We start from the raw sequence: 22,911 nt of genomic DNA, 5'->3' as shown, positions 1-22,911 counted from the left end.
AAAGTAAATACCTTTTCGGCTCTTGGAATAAATATACTAAAAGTTACTCATATTAAACATACATACAAAAATAAGCCATCTTCACATCAACACAATGAAATACTATGACCTTTTTAACATATAAAAACGAAATAAAGTACAAACATAGTATACATTCGCTCAATACAATCACACAAAACACATGCATTGTGCACTGGCTAGACAAAATGAAAAACAGACAAATATCTGGTGTTTAAATATTTTGAAAATTTTTGCTTGTATAGTTAGGTATTTCAGAAACTTCTAAAAAATAAATTTAATCCTGTTTTTTTCTCTTAGCTTCATTTGTAAGCATCTATGTCATTAAATATTTACTGTAAACATTAAAGAAAATCCTAAAACTAGGCATGAGACCATTAGAACTAGGAACAAAAATTTCAAAATGTGATACAAAAAATATAATCCAAATTGGGTACAAAAACTTAAGAGGGATATAGAAATATAAATACCCTTAAACAAGATAATAATGTCTGATTATCACAATATTTATATAAATACACTCTCATCAGCAGATCATGGTAATCACAAGATGCTAAATTCAGGAATTAAATGCCTGCCCTATGGGTTTTCACGTGAAATGCCAATTTCTAATATATATAACTAATACCTTAAAATCAAAATTCTAAAGAGAAGTAATCATTATAAACAGAAACAGCCATGACAAATGGAAGCATTAAGAAAAAGTACGGTATTAATAGTCTCTTGCTAATCCTAGTAAGACAGCTACAGAATGGAAGAGGTCATAATTCCAATCCTAAGACTAACCACAAGTGGGTAAAACTGATCAGAAACCTTGATATTATAAAAATGTCAGTTCTTCCTCAATATCATCAATAGAATCTATACGATGTTCATCAAAATTCCAGCAGTTTTTTTTTTTTTAACTGACAAACTGCTTACATGATAGGGGAATTAGAAAGGACCAAGAATAGTCAAGATAATCTAGATCAGGGGTCAGCAAGCTATGGCCCATGGGTCAAACCCAGTTAAGAGTAATTTTAAAAATATTTTTATAGGCTAAAGAAAGCAACAAAGAAAAATGTTTGAAAGGGACTAAATATGGCCCACAAAGCCTAAAAACATTTACCATCCGGCCCTTTACAGAAAGTTTGGTCACCCCTGATCTAGAAACACAGAATTGGAGGACTTACACTAAGAGATATCAGGATTCATTATGAAGCTATAGAAATTAAAACTATATGACATTGGTGGAAGGACAGACAAACAAACCAAAGGAAGAGAGTCCACAGACAAATCCACACATATATTCACTTATGATGAAGGAGACACTGCAAAGCAGTAAGAAAGGGATGCTTTTTTTCAATAGATGGTGCTGGGGTCAACTTGATAGCCATATGGAAAACAATGAACTTTATACCCTGCCTCATACCATACGTTAACCAAAAATAAATAAAAAATAAATTCTATATGGATTGTTGATTTTAAAATAAAAGGTAAAACAATAAAAGACAAAAGACTAAATACAATAACATATTTATGACCTTGGAGTACGCAAAGATTTCTTAAACAGGACATGAAAAAGCACAAATCATAAAGAAAAGATCTGTAAATTAGACTACTAAATTAAAAAACCAAGAATATCTATTAACTTAGGGTTCATTTCAGCTCACTGGATCCAATTTTAGTTTTTAAATTTTTTTTAAACAGTTCTGTTTTTAAGGATTGATAGCTCATGACTTTTTCTCTTAGAGGCCTTCCTAAGAACAGAGAGAAAATTTACCTTTTGAAAAACAGAACAAAGCTTATCTTGCAATTACCATATAGGTCCATTGAATTCTTTCATAAATCTAAGATATATTATGGGATCTTCAGTGACTTTTTTTTCTATATAATGAAACATTTTGTGCTTTTCTTATCCCAGAATTCATTACTATTCATCATTACTTATCAATTACCCCCAACTATGCTAAAGGTTACAATATGAAGACAACAAAAGAATGATAGAATTGTGAAATAAGCTGTCACCCCTCCTGTATTGCCCAAAATATTGCAGTCTGCTTTTAGGCTTCATTGAGCACAATTGAGAATTGAGAAATTTTCATATCCTGACAAAGAAAAGTGTCAGAGAAAGTTGTGTCAAAATTATTAGATGAATTAAAGATAACTGCAGAGACAGCTATACTCTAGGTTCTAATAAAAATGTGAAATTAATCATACAAGTGAATCTCTTAAGAGTCCTTGGATGACAATATTCTAGATGAATATTCTCAAACTCAAGAGAGGATCAGTGAATATACTTCTAAGGACAGAAAGGAAATATGGCATTGTCATCCAGCTATTAAACAGAAAAAAGACTTCCTCATGTGTCTTTGGCAAGAACCTAGACCATTTTGTTTTGCTAAAAGAATACATGGCAGAATTATTTCATCTTCTATGATGTTTGTGTGCCAAAATTTACTTGATGCAAGGATTTTTATTCTTTTTTAAAGTTTTATTAAACTTTCTAGTAAGTTGTTTTCCTTATCCATTTATTCTTACTTCTGTAAGTTATTTATAAAGTTACTTTTAAATTAAAAAAAATAAAAAGGTTCCACTGGACCATCTAGATGGTATAGTAAAGACTACTACTTTTCTAGTATCCTGAAGGATAAGAATGCAAAAAGTGCTGCAGAGTGAGAAATAGTCAAGACAACTAAGACATAGGATATACAAAGAACTAATATCAAGTCGATATAAAGAACTCCTACAAAACAGTAAGAAAAAATTTTAAAGTTCAATAATACCAAGTGTTGATGAGGGTATAAAAAAACTGCAATACAGAAACACTGATGATGAAGAGTATAAATTGACACAACGACTTTGGAAAACTGACCATATTTATCAAAGTAGAATATTATTCACACTCCTATGACAAAGCAATTCTAATCCTTGGTGTATACATCTAAACAAAATTAAGTACAAACACACATGCACACATACACACGCGCATTATCTAAAAAGGGGCCCATATATAGCACCAAAGACACACTGCAGTGTTATGCCAAAAAACTTAAATGACCATCAAATTAGAATGGATAAACAGACTGTGGTATATTCATACAATAAAATACTGTACAGGAATGAGAATGAACAACATTGGTGAATCTCACAATAATATAATGTCAAGTAAAAGATGCCAGACATAAAAGAGTACATATAGCATGAGTCCATTTACCAAAATACAAAAGTTCAAAAATAGGCAAAAATAACCTATCACGTAAAAAGTTGGTAGAGTGGTTACCTTGGGAAAAGGAAAAATGGGAAGAGGTATAAGCAAGACTTCTCAGTTCAGTTCACTCACTCAGTTGTGTCCGACTCTTTGAGACCCCATGGACTGCAGCACGCCAGGCCTCCCTGTCCATCACCAACTCTCGGAGTTTACTCAAACTCATGTCCATTGAGTCGGTGATGCCATCCAACCATCTCATCCTCTGTCATCCCCTTCTCCTCCCATCTTCAATCATTCCCAGCATCAGGGTCTTTTCAAATGAGTCACTTCTTCGCATCAGGTGGCCAAACTATTGGAGTTTCAGCTTTAGCATCAGTCCTTCCAATGAATATTCAGGACTGATTTCCTTTAGGATAGATTGGTTTGATCTCCCTGCAGTCCAAGGGACTCTCAAGAGTCTTCTCCAACACCACAGTTCAAAAGCATCAATTCTTCGGCGCTCAGCTTTCTTTATAGCCCAACTCTCACATCCATACATGACCACTGGAAGAACCATAGCCTTGACTAGACAGACCTTTGTTGGCAAAGTACTGTCTCTGCTTTTTAATATGCTGTCTAAGTTGGTCATAACTTTCCTTCCAAGGAGTAAGCGGCTTTTAATTTTATGACTGCAGTCACCATCTGCAGTGACTTTGGAATTCCAAAAAATTAAGTCTGTCACTGTTTCCACTGTTTCCCCATCTATTTGCCATGAAGTGATGGGACCAGATGCCATGATCTTAGTTTTCTGAATGTTGGGCTTTAAGCCAACTTTTTCACTTTCCTCTTTCACTTTCATCAAGAGGCTCTTTAGTTCTTCTTCACTTTCTGTCATAAGGGTGGTGTCATCTGCATATCTGAGGTTATTGATATTTCTCCCGGCAATCTTGATTCTAGCTTGTGCTTCATCCAGCCCAGAGTTTCTCATGATGTACTCTGCATATAAGTTAAATAAGCAGGGTAACAATATAAAGCCTTGACATACTCCTTTCCCTATTTGGAACCAGTCTGTTGTTCCATGTCCAGTTCTAACTGTTGCTTCCTGACCTGCATACAGGTTTCTCAAAACGCAGGTCAGGTGGTCTGGTATTCCCATCTCTTGAAGAAATTTCCATAGTTTGTGGTGATCCACACAGTCAAAAGCTTTGGCAAAGTCAATAAAGCAGAAATAGATGTTTTTCTGGAACTCTGTTGCTTTTTCAATGATCCATCAGATGTTGGCAATTTGATCTCTGGTTCCTTGCTTTTCTAAATCCTGCTTGCACATCTGGAAATTCATGGTCTATGTACTGTTAAAGCCTGGGTTGGAGAGTTTTGAGCATTACTTTGCTAGTGTGTGAGATGAGTGCAATTGGCGGTAGTTTGAACATCCTTTGGCATTGCCTTTCTTTGGGATTGGAATAAAAACTGACCTTTTCCAGTCCTGTGGCCACTGCTGAGTTTTCCAAATTTGCTGGCATATTGAGTACAACACTTTCACAGCATCATCTTTCAGGATTTGAAATAGCTCAACTGGAATTCCATCACCTCTACTAGCTTTGTTCACAGTGATGCTTCCTAAGGCCCACTTGACTTCGCATTCCAGGATGCCTGGCTCTAGGTGAGTGATCAAACCATTGTGATTATCTGGGTCATGACGATCTTTTTTGTACAGTTCTTCTGTGTATTCTTGCCACCTCTTCTTAATATCTTCTGCTTCTGTTAGGTCCATACCCTTTCTGTCCTTTATTGAGCCCATCTTTGCATGAAATGTTCCCTTGGTATCTCTAATTTTCTTGAAGAGATCTCTAGTCTTTCCCATTCTATTGTTTTCCTCTATTTCTTTGCATTGATCACTGAGGAAGGCTTTCTTATCTCTCCTTGCTATTCTTTGGAACTTGCATTCAAATGGGTATAGCTTTCCTTTTCTCCTTTGCTTTTTGCTTCTCTTCTTTTCACAGCTATTTGTAAGGCCTCCTCAGACAGCCATTTTGCCTTTTTGCCTTTCTTTTTCTTGGGGATGGTCTTGATCCCTGTCTCCTGTACAATGTCACAGACCTCCATCCATAGTTCTTCAGGGACTCGATCAGGTCTAATCCCTTGAATCTATTTCTCACTTCCACCGTATAATCGTAAGGGATTTGATTTAGGTCATACCTGAATGGTCTAGTGGTTTTCCCTACTTTCTTTAATTTACATCTGAATTTGGCAATAAGGAGTTTATGATCAGAGTCACAATCAGCTCCCAGTCTTGTTTTTGCTAACTGCATAGAGCTTCTCCACCTTTGGCTGCAAACAATACAATCAATCTGATTTCGGTATTGACCACCTGGTGATGTCCCTGTGTCGAGTCTTCTCTTGTGTGGCTGGAAGAAGTGTTTGCTATGACCAGTGCCTTTTCTTGGCAAAACTCTATTAGCCTTTGCCCTGCTTCATTCTGTACTCCAAGGCCAAATTTGCCTGTTAGTCCAGGTGTTTCTTGACTTCCTACTTTGGCATTCCAGTCCCCTATAATGAAAAGGACATCTTTTGGGGGTGTTAGTTCTAGAAGGTCTTGTAGGTCTTCATAGAACTGTTCAACTTCAACTTCTTCAGCATTACTGGCCAGGGCACAGACTTGGATTACCGTGATATTGAATGATTTGCCTTGGAAACGAACAGAGATCATTCTGTCGTTTTTGAGACTGCATCAGACACTATTAATTTCTATTTCTTGATTTGAGGAGTGATAACATGGGCCCAACTATTTGTGAAAATTTACTAAGGTATACACTTTTGATTGTGTACATCTCTATATGTTACTCTTCAATAAAAAAGTTTTATTATTGAAACTAAAAGACTCTTGGAAACCAACATCCACTAACATGACAGTTTACTGGAGCAGGGGTAGTCTTCTCTAAGACTTGGTGAATTCAATGATACATACACATATACAGTTTCAAAATGCTGCCTCAGATGCTCGACAATGTGGTATGCCATTTACATATAATGCAGTTATGTTACCTGACTTCTTGTAACAACCTTCAGTTTTTAGAAAGCAGTCTAAATCCAGATTTTTCAGAAAACTGTGAGCAGGATTAAGGTAAAAAATGTGAGCGGGATCTAATTCAGGGACAAAAAATGCCATCCTTATCAAAGCTGCAGGTGGTAAACAGCTGGGAAAGGGTATCTCATACCTAAAAGCAATGTAACCTCCATTCACCAAGATTTCAGCAGACTGGAATGCAGGCCCAAACCTAACTAGATAAAATGTAAAGTCTTAGAAAAAGAAAAGAAAAAATTAGAAAAGACAAAAAAACTGTACAAGTTTAGGGTGCGAGAGAGCTGGTTTAATAATCATAAGATGAAAAAGACCTAGGAGGCCAAATTGATGTTATGCTCAACATGAGTCAACACCATGAGAGTACCGAAGCCCCTCCACCCTGGAAAAAGCAGTATGTTCAGCTATATAAGTACATTCTTTATATCAAAGTTAGTAACAGGCCTATGGTCTGCTCCATCTGAAGTAAGTGTTCATTCTGAAGCAGACTGACAAACCAAAAGCTCTTCAAAGGACCATAAACAATAAAGCAGGAGAAAGCTAGGGACCGTGAACATTATAGCAGGAGAAGGCTAGCACCAATGTTAGTGTGAAAAGAACAGAACTTCAGCTTATGTGATGGTAGAGCAGAATGGGTAAGGCCGGTGGACGGAGACAAGAGGATGGTCTTTAAACAATGGTAGGTACACACTGAAGAAGAACAGGATAATTCATTATGTACTGCACCACACAGGCAGATCTAGAATCCACATGTAGAAGTCAAGGTAACATATTTATGCTCAATGTAAGAAATAAAATTTCTAGAAAACTGTCAACACCATACAGGGCAGTGCTGCTTATTGCAGTGGCAACACTGAAGCAGAGTCCATCAACTGTTTGCCACAGGAAGAGCAACAGGCTTAAGAGTGGATCAGAAAGCCTTGGAGTCTAACCCCATCTCAACCATTTATTTGCTATGACATCCAGGGCAATTTATTTTTAACCTCTCCAAATCTCAGCTCCCTTTACCCATTTACTTCATAAGATGACGGAGAAGAACAAGTAAGGTAACATGTGCAAGACCCAGGATGACAAACTAAAATGCAACACCAAGATGAGTTGCTATAGAGGGAAAATTGTACTAGATAATTGCTAAGATCTTCCTAGCACTAAAATTATTAACTGTACCTTAAGGCAAGAAAAAACTTAAAATAGGTCCTAAATTTACAAAATCAAGATTTTGGTAGGCAGAAGAGAGAAAACATTACTATGCTAGAAAGAAAGGGAGTAGGAAACCTGAAACAACATAGGTTACAAGAATGTCATACAGAAGTCAGTTAACAGGTCTGAAAGGTAATGCTCGCAATCCAGGAGTTAAGTAGGAATTCAAATCAAGATGAAACACATGCCAAATAAACCAAGACTACAAATGCACTTCTAATCACTGACAGGATGAACATCATTGAATCACAGCATGAAACACAGTGCTTAACTAGCGCTCTTGCTCTTGGGACTCTCTGAACTCAGCCCCCACTGTTGGATGCAGGTTCACCCCCCCACTTCATGATCCTGAACAAGATACCCAATCCTCTCCAGCCCTAGTTTGTAAAGGGTAAATGTAGGGATAAACCTGTCAAGTTCAAAGGCTATCAAGAAGATTCCATGGGATAATATATGTAACGCCTCTAACAAGGCTTCTGGTAGTCAGAAGAATTCATGTCAAATGCCTCTAATTAGCTTTCATTTTTGGATGGAATTTTATTTTCTGAATGTAAACTTGGGGAATAAATAAGAGACATATTTTGTTTTCAAATATTGAATTTAGGTAATGTAGATCCATCAACACTGAGATGGAAAACTAACCAATACTGATAAGTGAAAAATCAAGTTACAAAATAATATTCCTTAGTATGATTCAATTTTTTATGACATATGTTTTAAAAATTATCTCCAGATGGTAGAATTAGGTGACATTTACTTTTTTCAATACTTTCCTATATGGCAACCCACTCCAGCATTCTTGCCTGGGAAATCTCATGGACAGAGAAGCCTGGCAGGCTACAGTCCATTGGGTCACAAAAGAGTTAGATACCACTAGCAACTAAACAACAACAAAGATTTAATAGATTTAAATAATATCTTGGGCAAGATGGATTGCAATATGAAAGTATATTATGATTCTTCTGTTTGAGTTGTATAATTTTTCCATTTGCTTGTTGTTATTAAAAAATGTATAACCAAAAAATAAAATACTTTCCTATTCTGTCTAAATTTTGTTATAAGGAGTATATATTTCCAGTACAATTTCCAACTGGAAAAAATTCTGATTGAAAATGTTTTTCTATAAGAAAATTATCATTTAGGCCAACTTTGGGGAAAAATATTTTTACAAATTTGGAAAAATAAATAACCCCTTTTAAAAGGTAAAAGAAAAAATTTAGAAACTACTGGTAAATATTTTTTGTGCTTTTCTAAATAAAAATGTGGTTCAGACAAGAGAAAAATATCTCCTAAATAGAGGAAAATATAAAGAATAAAAGTTCCATGGGGGCAGGGATTTTATCTGTTATGTTATATTCACTGCTGGAAGCACAGAGCAGAAACTTAATAAATATTTGCTGAACAAATGGAAAAAAGTCCTGTTTGCCATTACATTAAATTTCACTGCATATTTCACTAGATGCTTATTCATTTTTATCTCCAGCTAGCATATCATCTCACAAAAAGAAGTTACCAATCCACTTATTTGTCAAATCAACAAAAAGTAAAAAAGATCAATAAATAATGATTTTGAAGCTGAAAGTCAAAGTCACTAAGAAATGGGTAAGCATTACTTTAAAACCACCACATTCATCCTGGAATAAAATCTCTACACATATGATAAAAGCAGCGACATCAAGGAAAGGGGGTACATTGCCATTTCTAGATTTTGTTATGCCATGTCTAAAGAGTGAACAATACTAACATTATTCATTGTAAACCAGGAAATGTATATAAAAGTACAAAGACAATGTAAAAGCCTACTCAACCTACACCAGCAAAACAGCCACCATCCACCCCCCATCACTTCCCACCCCCTCCCCAAATAAAAAGGCAGACCTACCTTGGGCCTCTTGGACCTTCCAAGTAACTGCTTCTAGGAGGATCTGGAAGCAGTCCACCAGACCTCCCTGGCATATCCTTAACTGCAGTGAGTGGCTGAGATGGAGCAGCTGAAGACTCTCCAAGTCCTTGCTCGGATGAGAACGAACTGTATGGCAGAGAAGACTTGCTCAGAGGAGCTTTGGAATTCACTTGGTCTGATGGGCCAAGGGCTGACTGCAGTGGAGGATGGTAAACTGAGGACGGGGCTGAACCAAAAGACACAGGGGTAGGCAGCAGCGCTGGTCGAGGTTTCTCAGGAACTTGTGAGTTCTGAGAGCTGGAGGCTGGTGGAACTGGGGCTGCTGTCAAGGGAGGAGGCATCCCTTGGGGAACTCCGGGGGGAGGGATTCCTGGAGGAGGTGTGGCCGAAGAGAGCGGGGCGAGGGGCATGACAGGGGGAGGTGCGGTCGAAGACAGAGAAGGCGGTGGAAGGACCGGTGGTGGCCCCGCGGAGGACAGGGAAGGCGGGGGGAGGACGGGCGGCGGCCCCGCGGAAGAAAGAGACGGAGGCATCACGGGTGGGGGCACAGAGCTCGGTAGAGATGGTGGCATCACGGGTGGAGGCATGCCAGGTGGTGGGACCGACGTGGGCAGGGCCGGGGGCATCACGGGCGGCGGCAGCGACGGCGGCAGTACCGGCGGGGGCATCGTTGGCGGGGGCGGAGGCATCTGAGAGTACGGGACAAACGGGGGCGGCATGGACATGCTCCCCAGGTACTGGCTCTTCACGCTCTGAAGTGCGCTGACTTTGTCCTGGAGATAGGTCTGGGTGGCTTTCATGTGTCCCTGCCACGTTTTCCACTGCTTCTCATACTCCTGGAGCTGATCTTTATGAGGGTAGGAGTGGAGCTGCTCCTCCCACAGCTGAAACTCCCGCTCCCACTCTTGGTAGAGGCGCTGGAACTGCTGCTGCTGCATCTCGAAGTGCCGCGTCTGCATGTCCACGGACATGGTCTACAAACAGAGAGAGGCAAGCCACTGTCAAGACATTCACGGGAGAGAAGTAATTTCAGCTGAAATATCAAGGAGTCAAGGGCGTTTGAAGCCTTAGGAACTCGGAGCACAAGACTAAGGAAGGCTAAGGATAAGCTTGTTAAATCTCTTCAATAATGACCATTCGCCTTTCTCCTTTCAACTTAATTATGTAAGTTATCACAGAGTTGAAGAAAAAAAAATCAACTGGACTTCCCTGGTGGCGCAGTGGGTAAGAAATCTGCCTGCCAATGCAGGGCACCTGGGCTTGATCCCTGGGGAAGATCCCACTTGCCCACAACAAAGCCCACGTGCCACAACTACTGAGCCCGTGCTCCAGATCCCACGAGCCACAACTACTGAAACCCATGCGCCTAGAGCCTGTGCTCTGCAACAAGAGAAGCCACCGCAATGAGAAGCCCATGCATCGCAGCTAGAGTAGCCTCCGTCCTCTGCAACTAGAGAAAGCCCACGCAGCAACAAAGACCCAACATAGCCAAAAATAAATAAATTTTTAAAAAAATAAAAGGATATGCTTAAAAAAAAAGAAACCAACTAATCACTAAAGCAAACACCTATCTCAGCAGTATTTTTCAAGTTTTTAATATTACTATGGATCATTTTAATATTATTACTGAAAATGATCTGTTACGGACATAAGTTTGTACCTCAAAGATACAAGACATACAAGGATCTAAGTCACTTGAACTTTCGTGGAGTATTTGTATAGGCTTTCTGGGGTGGTTGCTTTGATCTTGTTGGTACATTTTTGCTTGTCGTATTTTTTAGGGAAAACACAGGTTAACTTGAAGCAACATAGGAAGTTCTGGTTCTTTTCTCTTTAATTTTTTTGGGGGGTGGGGCAGTCTGCACAGCTTACAGGACCTTAGTTACCTGACCAGGAATTGAATCTACACTCTCAGCAGTGAAAGCTCAGAGTCCTAACCACTGGACCGCCAGGGAATTCCCTGTGTTTCTTTAAACTAAAGTATAGTTAATTGACAATATTGTGTATCAAGTGCACAGCTATACACACACACACATTCTTTTTCAAATTCTTTTCCATTATAGGTTACTATAAGATAGTGAATATAATTGCCTGTGCTCTACATTAAGTCCTCAGTGTTTACCTATTTTACAGATAGTAGTGTGTTGTTATCTGTTAAAATCCACAGGTGACAAATGTGACAAATAACTACTTGGGCACTTTAGGGGGAACATCTGATACTTTTCCTTCATCACACTTAACTCTCTTTCATGAGAAACAAATCCCTTAAACATCTGGGACAACTTCCCACATGTCCGTGGGGGAAGCTCTCACCTGGATGTGTGGTGGATGCTGTATAACCTGCTGGTACTGCTGCAGGATCTGCTGGAGCTGAGTGTGCTTCTGCATTATTCCCTGGTACTGGAAGCCAACTCGATGTTGCTGGTGCTGCTGCCAGTGTGCGGCTGCAGCCTGCAACTGCTTTAACCTGGCATCTTCTTCCGGGTCCTCAGACTGGAGGTGAAAGAGGGGATATGCTTTTTTCTAAGTCATAAACAGCAACCAAGTTATAAGAAACCTGAATATGTAATCAAGTATTATGCTATAATAGTATGGTATCATAAAGTCCAGAATCCCTGCAACTCTGGCTGAGAAAAGCTATTCTATCTTTAGATAAAATACTTAGTTCTGTTAAAATCTTAGTGTCTTATCCTGTGATCATGAATACTAACACAAAGGAATTTACAAATCCCACAGTCTTTGCTAGAATAATCACCTCACTGTTCCTAAATAATATAACCATTTCCCCAGCACAAAGTAATCCACAGTTAGTGTCCTTTCCACTATATGAGAAACTTCTTTTTCACCATTAGTCACTTTTCACCAGCTGACTACAGCTGTAATCATTATGTTTCATTAATGTTTCCACATAAGGCTCTTGGGGAACAATGACCTTTGGACCAATGTGAGGACTTTCCATGTGCCAGTCAGTAGCTTAAGCTTCAAGGATTATCACATTTAATGCTTCAACAGCTCTATAAGAAAGTTACAATTTAAATATGCCCATTTTGTAGATGAGGATACTGAAGCATAGAATGATGAACTAACTTGCTCAGAGTCACCACCAGTAAGTAGCAGTGCCTGGACTACAGCCCAGGCAGTTTGACAATAAAGCTGTATCTCTTAAATTATTGCCCTGTGCTGTCAACATGAAAACATCTACCCTGGCATCCCTTTAGTGCTTGGAGATACTCAATTCAGAAGTGTCTAATTCTTTAATTTCACTTAAACCATGAAAAAGATGTTCTTTCCTAAATCCCTTGAGGCATACATCCGATTATTCCACAAAAGAAATTTTACATGCACTTAAAAAAAATTGAAAAAAATATATCCATTTAAAACAAAGGTATATATACATACATATATATATGAATCAGAAAAAAGCTGAACAATTTAAAAATACCAAATAATTAATTTCATGGTTACCTGGGGCTCCTCGGGTGGGAGAGGAGGTGCTACATCTTCATTAGTGGGTGGTAACGGGGGCTCCTCAGATGCAGGGGGTTCTGGTACTTGGCTGGTGGCAGGTACAGTAACTTCTTCTTTCACTGGCTCAGCTGCATCCTTTGCTACAACAGGACCCTTTTTGTGTCCCGGCAAATGCACTTTTGTCCTCTGCTGCAAACTAAGCAGGTGCTGTCGATACCAATACTGCTGCTGTTCCTACAACAGAAACCATTTTTTTTTAAGAATGGACTCTGAGGGAGAAGGTGAGGGTGGGACGTTCTGGGAGAATAGCATTGAAACATGTATATTATCATATGTGAAACAGAACACCATTCCATGTTCGATGCATGAGACAAGGGCTCAGGGCCGGGGCAATGGGATGACCCAGAGGGATGGGATGGGGAGGGAGGTGGGTGGGGGGTCCAGGAAGGGGAACACAAGTAAACCCATGGCTGATTCATGTCAATGTATGGCAAAAACTATTACAATATTGTAAAGTAATTAGCCCCCAACTAAAATAAATAAATTTATTAAAAAAAAAAAAAAGAATTTTAATTGACAATCCTATATATCTCCAATTTGGTTTTGACAGAGAGCTACATCTGTGTCTGTGTTCACGTACTTATACATAGTAAAAGGCAAAGCTGAACTGAAAAAGGCAAATAAACAAGATCTTTCCATTTCTTCCCCCCAAATGTCTATCAGTATCAGCATCACTTCAGTTGCTCAGTAATGTCCGACTCTTTGCGACCCCATGAACTGCAGCACACCAGGCCTCCCTGTCCATCACCAACTCCCGAAGTTTACCCAAACTCATGTCCATTGCGGAGAAGGCAATGGCACCCCACTCCAGTACTGGTGCCTGGAAAATCCCATAGATGGAGGAGCCTGGTAGGCTGCAGTCCATGGGGTCGCAAAGAGTCGGACACGACTGAGCGACTGCACTTTCACTTTTCACTTTCATGCACTGGAGAAGGAAATGGCAACCCACTCCAGTGTTCTTGCGTGGGGAATCCCAGGGATGGCGGAGCCTGGTGGGCTGCCGTCTATGGGGTCGCACAGAGTCGGACACGACTGAAGCGACTTAGCAGCAGCAGCATGTCCATTGAGTCGGTGATGCCATCTAACCATCTCATCCTCTGTCGTCCCTTTCTCCTCCTGCCTTCAATCTTTCCCAACATCAGGGTCTTTTTCAAATGAGTCAGTTCTTCGCGTCAGGTGGCCAAAATATTGGCGTTTCAGCTTCAACATCAGTCCTTCCAATGAACACCCAGGACTGATTTCCTTTAGGATGGACTGGTTGGATCTCCTTGCAGTCCAAGGGACTCTCCAGAGTCTTCTCCAACACCCCAGTTCAAAAGAATCATAATTAAGTTAAACCAGGAGAAGGGGACGACAGAGGATGAGATGGCTGGATGGCATCACCGACTCAATGGACATGATGAGTTTGGGTAAACTCCGGGAGTTGGTGATGGACAGGGAGGCCTGGCGTGCTGCGGTTCATGGGGTCGCAGAGAGTCAGACATGACTGAGCAACTGAACTGAAGTTAAACCATACATATTAATCCAATATACTTCTCTACTGTCAAAAAAAAATGCTTTTGGAGGTGAAAGCAGGCTTTCTCATAAATGACCAGAGTAAATCTTTCTAGTATTCACAGCTACTTGTTTTTAACTTGCCTTTTAGTTTGTTCAGTTATATCCATAGCAGTCTCGTGATTAACGAATGTAACCAAATAGTCCTACCTCCTTTCTTGGTCTTCTCTTTTGCATTGTCCTTCCCTCTTTTAAACCCCTGCTGTATCATTAATCTTTTTCTTTTAATTTTATTTATTTTTGGCTGTGCTGGGTCTGTGTTGTTAAGCAGGCTTTTCTCTAGCTGCAGTGCGTGGGCCTCTCACTGTGGTGACTTCTCTGGTTGTAGAGCACAGGCTCTAGTAGTTGAAGCACATGGGCTCAGTAGTTGTGGCTCCCGGGCTCTAGAGCACAGTCTCAATAGCTGTGGTGCATAGGCTTTGCTGTTCCATGACACATGGGGTCTTCCTAGACCAGGGACTAAAGTTGTGTCCCCTACACTGGCAGGCAGATTCTTTACCACTGAGCCACCAGGGAAGCCCTGTATCATTAATCTTGCCATACCAAGGGATAAATGCATAAATGAAAATACACTGTTTCAGAATGCTTTCTATATATTTTAAAAGTTTTGTCTTCCAAATATTACTGTAATTTGATTTTCTGTATGCTTCTTTTGTGCTTCCACTTTCTAAAAACTACAACAGTAATAAATTTAATGTGGAAAAAAATTAGAAGATAGTCTATCCTCATTATTCACAGATACTGTATTTGTGAATTTGCCTATTTGCTAAAATTTATCTCTAACTCCAAAATCAACGCTCAAGGAACTTTCACAGTCACTTGTGGACACTCAGAGATGGGCAAAAAATTTGAGTTACCTGAACTGCATGTTCTCAGCTGAGGCAGAAAATGGCCATGCATGGCCTTTTTGTTTAGCTCTTGTACTGTAAATGAGTGTTCTTTCCGAGGTCTCTTTAAAGCCACATTTTTTATATTTCTGTACTTTGTGTTGAGGATTTTTCTGTTTAAAATGCACACACACACACATACACACCCCCACCAAGCACAGTGCTGAACTGTTGTCTCGTGTCCTAAGTGCAAGAACACTGTGATGTGCCTTATGGAGGAAATATATTTGTATTGGATAAGCTTCCTTCAGGCATGTGTTATAGTGTTACTGGCTGTTGAGTTCAATGTTCATGAATCAACAGTATACATTAAACAAGGTGTCTAAACAGAAACACATATGAAACCAAGTTATGTACTGATCCGTTGATGAAATCAACCAATGTGACCAAAGGTCCACAGACACCTAACCCTGTATTTCCCAACTAGGACCAATGGTTCAGATTTCACTAATTCAGTGTTCTTGAAAACTTAATAAAATACCTCAAATAAAGAGGCTCAACTACAAATAAGTAAACAAACAATAATTAAAATCAACTTAAAAAAAACTCAGCACTCAGAAATAACTACAGGATCTTCATTTTCCCAGTGTTATATAATTCCCCATGGTTACAAGGTTGTATAAGGGGGAAAAAAAGCTGCCATAACACTAAAATATTCACTAATGAACCGCCCTATATACTTCTATAATTAACAACAGCATATATTTCTATTACAATTAGAAAGAGGCAGGATTTTATGAAAGTGATATTGGAGAACTTCAGAACTCATTAATGATAGTGGAGGATGGAGCAGAAGTACTACCAGTTAACAACCAAAAAGAATTCTTGTAATAGGAACTGCAAAAGAGAATGACATGACTATCTAAGGTTGAAAAATGTATAAATCCCTAAAATGTTTTTTCAACATAGCCAAAAACAAAATAAATGGTGACAGTATAGTGCTGTCATACAATTTTGTCACAAAAATTATAGTACAGAAACCTGATCTACTTCGTTCTTTATAAACTCTAAGATTCAGCTATTCTTTACAATTTTTGAGCTTTATTTTTCAAGATTGTGTCCCAAATCAAGGGTTTTTGTTTCACTTTTTACAATAAACTTTTGGTTCTGCGTTAAACGGATTCATTTTACTTGAATTCACTGGGATTCATTATCTCTGGATAACCAGAATTTCCTATATTGTTACTATTTTATTGTATATCCTCTCCAATTTTCCACATGCAAATATACATTATTTTCTTTTCTCACTAAACATACTGTTTTGTTATCTGTTTTTTCATTCACAGAATGTAATTTTCTTGGGAGAGAGATGTTTCATGCTTTTCTCATATCCTACCTGGTGCTTAAGCACACTGCTGGAGCACACAGTAGAATGTCAGTAAGTGACTGCTGATCAGCTGAAGACTTCTCTTCTAGGCTACTAATTTCTGTGACCTGAAACTTGCTGCAATCCATTAGGAAGAATAAATCCCATCTCACTAACTCCATCTTGAAGTTTGGGTCACAACTAGATTTTTCTCTTTTTGATTATCATACACATAATCATCAGCTCCTGGAATGTAGTTACTTTTACCATCCAACATGAAAAAAAAAAAAAAAATCACACTGCCCATGACAGTCAACAATAATGTGGTATTAAAACAGTTTCAACTTTCTTCCATTATTCTATGAAAATACTGAAAAACAGGCTTATCTTTTAGCTTTAAAAAATTAACAGTGAGGCAAGGTGGCGGGTTCCCGGTGAGCAGCAGTCCAGGGGTGAAGACTGTTATATCTAGAAGCAGATTCTAAAAGCAATTTCTCTTCAAATCATCTTTATATCATCTGATAAGCATTTTGATTCACCATGGCATTGGCAGCAGTAAAATGGGCAATATCAAGCAGAACTATCTTGAAACACTTATTTCCAATTCAAAACACAGCCTTATATTGTGTTGGTCACAAATCTACGTATTCTTCTCTTCCAGATGACTATAATTGCAAAGTAGAGCTTGCTCTGACATCTGATGCCAGGACAATAGTATGCTATCACCCTTCTGTGGACATTCCATATGAACACACAAAACCTATCCCTCGGCCAGATCCAGTGCGTAACAATGAAGAAACACACGATCTAGTACGGAAAACCAGATTAGAAGAAAAAAGTGAACACTTAGCGCAAGGACCCATGATAGAACAACTCAGTAAAATGTTTTTACTACTAAGCACCATTGGTATCCTCGTGGACAGTATCATAGACATCGTAGGAAACTGAATCCTCCAAAAGACAGATGATATTGATGTTTCAGGAATCAAAGAGGAATGTTACCTTGGATCTCATTTGCCTTTTTTTTTTTAATTGCAATATTTGCTTTATTGTGATGGTCTGGAAATGAACACACATATCTCCAAGATGTATCTCAGTTGCTGACAAATTTTGTTTTACAATTGTTTCTTTTACAATTGTTTCATTTGCCTTTTGAGAAAATACAATTGGAGGTATTCACTAATACATCCTATAGTAAAATAATAATAAAACATCTTTTCATATAAAAAAATTAATAAACTCTTTCAAGTAGAAGTTAAAAGTTTCCCTTTTTAAAGTTGCTTTGAAAGCATTACCAAAAGATACAAAGATGCAAACCATCTTTCATAAAACTAGAAGCCAGTGGCTATAGATATGAAGATTCTTCAGGTCTAGATTCTTTATCAATCTGTACCCACCTTTTTTTCATGCTTTCTATCTTTGTCATAGACCTAGTCTAAGGTTAAGAACCTTGTTAGGAGCTCAAGTACTTGGTTTTACGGACAGCATGCACTGCAGGTCTATTTCCATTTAATATGAACCCAATAAGCAGAACCCAGTTCTAATTCAATCCTAGGACAAGGTTCTGGCACATCTTTAAAGCTCTACAAATGAATGATGATGAAATCATTCAGAAATGTCCTCAGTGATCCCAGAGAAGGCTGCTTTATCTCTATTTTAGAAATGAATAAAAACGTGCCTGGACTTGATAATGAAGCTGAAATAGTAGCCAGTTCTTCTGAATATCCCATTGTATCAGACAACTCCATTTCATATAGGATGTTAGGTCATTCGTAGAGGAAAAACACAGTACATGTCACATTCAAAGAGACTGAATAGAGTTAAAAAGTAAGGATGTATTCATCATAATAACATTACCAAAAAGATGCTAGACTACCTGCTACCAGTACAGTAAGGAACGAGGTACTGAGTGATTCTCCAAGTAGGGAAATATAAAGGAGGAGGAACAGGGACAGAGAGAGAGAATGAATGAATGAATATATGTGTATATGTATGTGATGCTTTTAAGATTAATTCTGAAAGGTTGCCTTTCCTATCCAGGTTGATTAGGATAAATGCCTGTAACACTAAATATTCAATGCCATATCCTAAAGCAAGTGGTTTGGAGAGAGGAGACTTGGTAAAATGATGAAATGAATTTCCATTTTAAAAATTTACTTAAAACATATTTATTTTCAGTATTTTTAAAGTTCACACTCTATTCCAGGAATTAAAGTCACCAGATAATCTTCATCCCATCTTAGGGAAAAAACAAAAAACTCCTTTACTTTCCTTTTCCTCCAGCTCCTGCCCAAATTCTCTCTTTCCTTCAGTCAAACTTCTTAAAAGAGTTGTCTATACTCACCATCCCCATTTCCTCACCTTCCATCACTCCTCAAATCAATGCAATATGGCTTCAGTCACTATGAAACTGCTCCTGCCAAGGTCAACAATAACCTACATGTCAGTAAATGCAAAAGATAACTCCCAGTCTTCATCTTGCTTGACCTCTCAGCAGTGACACAGCTGACCACTCTCTCCTCCTAGAAACAGTCTTCCTCTCACTTCTGTGGCACTTCGCTGCCCTGATTTTCCATCTACTCATTTGGCCTCTCTTCCTAGTAGTTCCCTTAGATACTGTGGTTCTGCAGGGCTAGGCTCAATGTCCTTTAAACTTGATTCTTACTCTGCACACACTCCTCAGGAGACCTCATCCATTTCTGTGCCTTCGAATATCATTTTTATGCTGATGACTCACAAGTCCATCATGTCTCTCAGATCTGACTTCTAGAATCCAAACCCATACCTAACTTCCAACCAGACATCTCCATTTGGAATCTCTTATCTCAAGGATCTTAAACTCAGTAAATCTAAAACTTAAACTCATCATTTTCCTTTCATCCCCAGACCTGCTGTTTCCTCTCCTGTAGGCTATTAGTATATGGAACCATCATCCACCCAGTTTCCTATCTCAGAAACCCAGGAAGCATCCCTGATGCCACCTTCTCCACTACTACTCAATCTCCAATTGGATTCTAGCACCTAAATATTTCTCCAGTCTTTCCGCTTCTCTCCATCTTTTCCATCACCATCCAAGTCCAAGCCACTGTTAACTCCTGCCTGGATCACTCTCTAGATCACTCTTGTTCTTTTCGACTCCACTCTCCCCAAAGCAGAATCAACTTTCAAAAGGCCAATCTGGTACAATGGCCTATATAAAACCCTTCAATGGCTTCCTACTACCCTTAAGATGAAGTCTCACCTTGACCTTTCAGTCAACCTTACTGAACTTAATTCTTTGAACTCGTAACTGGTCATCTCCTACCCCTTCTTCAGATTTCATTTAAATACTACTTGCAAAGGGAGATCTCTTCAATGAGGTTAGAGCTCCCGGCTATATTCAATCATTTGAAAAATATTTATTATTCATCTACTATGTGTCAGATACTGAGCAAGGCACTGTGACTATAATGGTGAACTTAAAAAAGCTCACCTTTTCCTATTCCTATGGCATTGTCTAGTGATATTTTCTATTTTATAATTCCTCAGTACTTTACACTTCTCTTAATTACTTTTTAAATATCTTTTCCTCCCATTGAAACAAATCCACTGAGAGCAGGTACCTTGCCTATTTTGATCACCATCTCATCCCCAGTACTAAGTGCAGTTCTTGGCACACAGTTGTTAACAAATATTTGAATATTAAATAATGGCTAAAAACTCCAATCAAAGTCAACAACTTTACCTAAGTTTTGAGAATAAAAATCTAAATTACAATTCATGAAAACATAAAAGACCAGTATCCATTTACTTAGCTGGTCCTTTAAATTCAGAGAAAAGTTAATTCTACAAAAATCATATTCTATTAAATCAACAACACTTTACAATGAAAACTAGAAATTAAATAGAAGGCTATCAAGCATTTATCCTTTATATGCTAACTGCATTTCCAATCAAATACCCCTAGTTTATGAGTGATAAAAGTTTTTCTTTACGAAATGCCTGATGGTAAATGTAGAAGAAATGGCAGAAAAAAATCACATTGTGACCTCTAACTAAGAAATGATTTACTCAAAGACCATCAATGGATGAACCACTAGATGAAACATTAGATGTGGTATTTATGGGAAGTTTAAGAGCGAAGGAACTGGACTGTCACCCCCTGAGCAATCCTGGCACCACTATGGGACAATCAGGTATTGAGTGCCTCCTGATGGGATGCCAAAGAAGTACACAGCACTACCTAGGTTACAAAATCCCCTTGCCAAAAGGTAAACTTAAATCTAAGAGGGTTTCATGGTTAATGTCTAGTTTACAAAACACATGCGGGAGAGAGAGGAACCAGCCAAACAACACCATGAGACAACAGACAAATTCAGAACGTGGGACATTCTCTAGGACAACCAACATAGATTTTACATCAAGATCAATGGCAGGAGCAGAAAAAGAGAATAGGAGAGACTGACCTAAATCAGGTGTTCTTAAGGGAGAGTGATTTTGCCCCCAGGATATTTGGCAATGTCTAGAAATATTTTTGGTTTTCACAACCAGGTGCTGCTACTGGCATCTAGCAGGGAGAGGCTGCTAAACATCCTGCAATGCACAATACAGCGCTACAACAAAATTATCCTGTCCCCAAATGCCTCAACTGAATCCCAATTTGAACAAGCCCTGAAAACACTATTGAGTCCAGTTGGGAATTTTAACATGGATAGTATCAAGGAATTATTTTGATTAGTATGATGAGACAATAGGGGAAACGTAAATAGGTCAAGTAATAGATGATAGATAGAAACCTGTTAATTTTGACAGGTGTTATAATGTGTGTTTACCTTAGAACAAAGTCCTTTAAAAAAAAAGATGACAATTAATTAAGAGTGCAGGAATGAAATGATGTGAGATCTAAGAGTCATGTAAAAATATTTCAGCACGAACTACAATAAAGGCCTAGGTAAAGCATACATGGCAAAATCTTGACACTGTTGAATCTGAGTGATGGGTATATGGGGGGGAATTATTTTATTTTCTCTATTTTTGTGCATATTTAAAATCTTTCACCATAAAAAAAATTTTAATGACATACTCCAAAAACAAAATATGAATCAACAAAGAAGGGTTAATTGTCAGAGATTGGCACCGTCATGAAGAAAACGTTTGTCATCTAATAAACCAAAGTACCCTAAGTCTAGAACATGACAACTCTTGTATCTTATTCAACACATCTTTGTGGAAAGCCGACAATTTGCAAGGCACTGTCCTAGGTGCTACAGGGGATAAAAAGGTGAACAGAGAAAAGAGGCTTTTGGACACAGAGGGGGAAGGAGAGGGTGGGACGAACTGAGAGAGTAGCACACTTTATTATATACACATCATATGTAAAACAGATAGTTAGTGGTAAGTTATTGTATAACACAGGAAGCTCAACCCAGTGCTGTGACAACCTAGAGGGGTAGGTTGGGGTGGGGGGTGGGAGGGAATTTCAAGAGGGAGGGGACATATGTATACTTATGGCTGATTCACATTTCTGTATGGCAGAAACCAACACAACATGATAAAGCAACTATCCTTCAATTAAAAATAAAAATTAAAAAAAAAAAAAGGTGAGACAGTCTCTGTCTGCAAGGGACTTATAATCTGAACAGAACAGAACCAAACCACATGGGTAAGCTGAGGCATGGCTTCAGAGACAGCCTGATAATCAGAGAATTGGGGAAGTTGGGACAAATTCTAGACAGAGGTTTAAAAAAAAAACAACACCATAAGAGGCTTAGCAAGGGCCTTCTTGTTCTGACCCATTCACACCTCTCAAATCTCATCTTCCACCACTTTCTTTCTGGCTGTCATCAAAAAATTTGAAGCACTGAATAGTCAAAGCACTAAAGATGTTCACTATAGACAAGGGTACAAAAGCAGAAAAGCAGTGTTCACGCTGTTTATGTTAAGGACTGGCTTGATCCGCCCCCCACCACGATCAAAAAAACCCCAATTCATTTGTCTCTCTAAAAGCCCAGAAAAAGTCTAGTAGAGATGAGAATATAAATGTCATATTTTGGCTTGGACTAACTCTGAGAATGTTTGGCAACAACAACAACAAAAAAACTGGAAATTTCAGGGAGGGGTGGTAAAGGGGAAGAAATTCTGTCTCTATTATAATAGAGGAATCTGAGGAAATAACTGATGGGATGGTACTAATATGGTGTAAGCTAACACAATCTCTTACTCCACTGTTTTACCCCAGCATCTCAGCTGTTTTCTCCTGCTGATGTGCCAAGCACAACATTATTACTT

General features: G+C 38.6%; 1 protein-coding gene and 1 pseudogene across 5 annotated transcripts in view; one reads left to right on the top strand and one right to left on the bottom strand.

Annotated features, from left to right (window-relative positions):
- The window catches only part of YLPM1 (YLP motif containing 1), a 66,526-nt gene that overhangs the window by 41,277 nt on the left and 2,338 nt on the right, over positions 1–22,911 (bottom strand). For all 4 annotated transcript variants that reach the window (XR_014059276.1, XR_014059277.1, XR_014059275.1 and 1 more), the window contains exons 2-4: positions 12,835–13,071; positions 11,683–11,862; positions 9,349–10,343 (exon numbers count right to left, since the gene is read on the bottom strand). Coding sequence is in view for 1 of the 4 variants with exons in the window: in XM_081509207.1 (XP_081365333.1) it covers positions 9,349–10,343; positions 11,683–11,862; positions 12,835–13,071 (1,412 nt within the window). In the remaining 3 variants the exon portion in view is untranslated. The remainder of the gene's footprint in view (positions 1–9,348; positions 10,344–11,682; positions 11,863–12,834; positions 13,072–22,911) is intronic.
- On the top strand, positions 17,100–17,592 carry LOC145513294 (large ribosomal subunit protein mL42 pseudogene; annotated as a pseudogene). The gene has a single exon (XR_014059279.1). The product of XR_014059279.1 is annotated as a large ribosomal subunit protein mL42 pseudogene (transcript).

This window comes from Giraffa tippelskirchi, chromosome 7 (assembly GCF_054371585.1).
Source record: "Giraffa tippelskirchi isolate mGirTip1 chromosome 7, T2T-mGirTip1v1.2.pri, whole genome shotgun sequence".
In the NCBI taxonomy this organism is placed as follows: domain Eukaryota; kingdom Metazoa; phylum Chordata; class Mammalia; order Artiodactyla; family Giraffidae; genus Giraffa; species Giraffa tippelskirchi.
The sequence above is the reverse complement of the archived record's forward strand: the minus strand, read 5'-3'. Positions and strand labels throughout refer to the sequence as shown.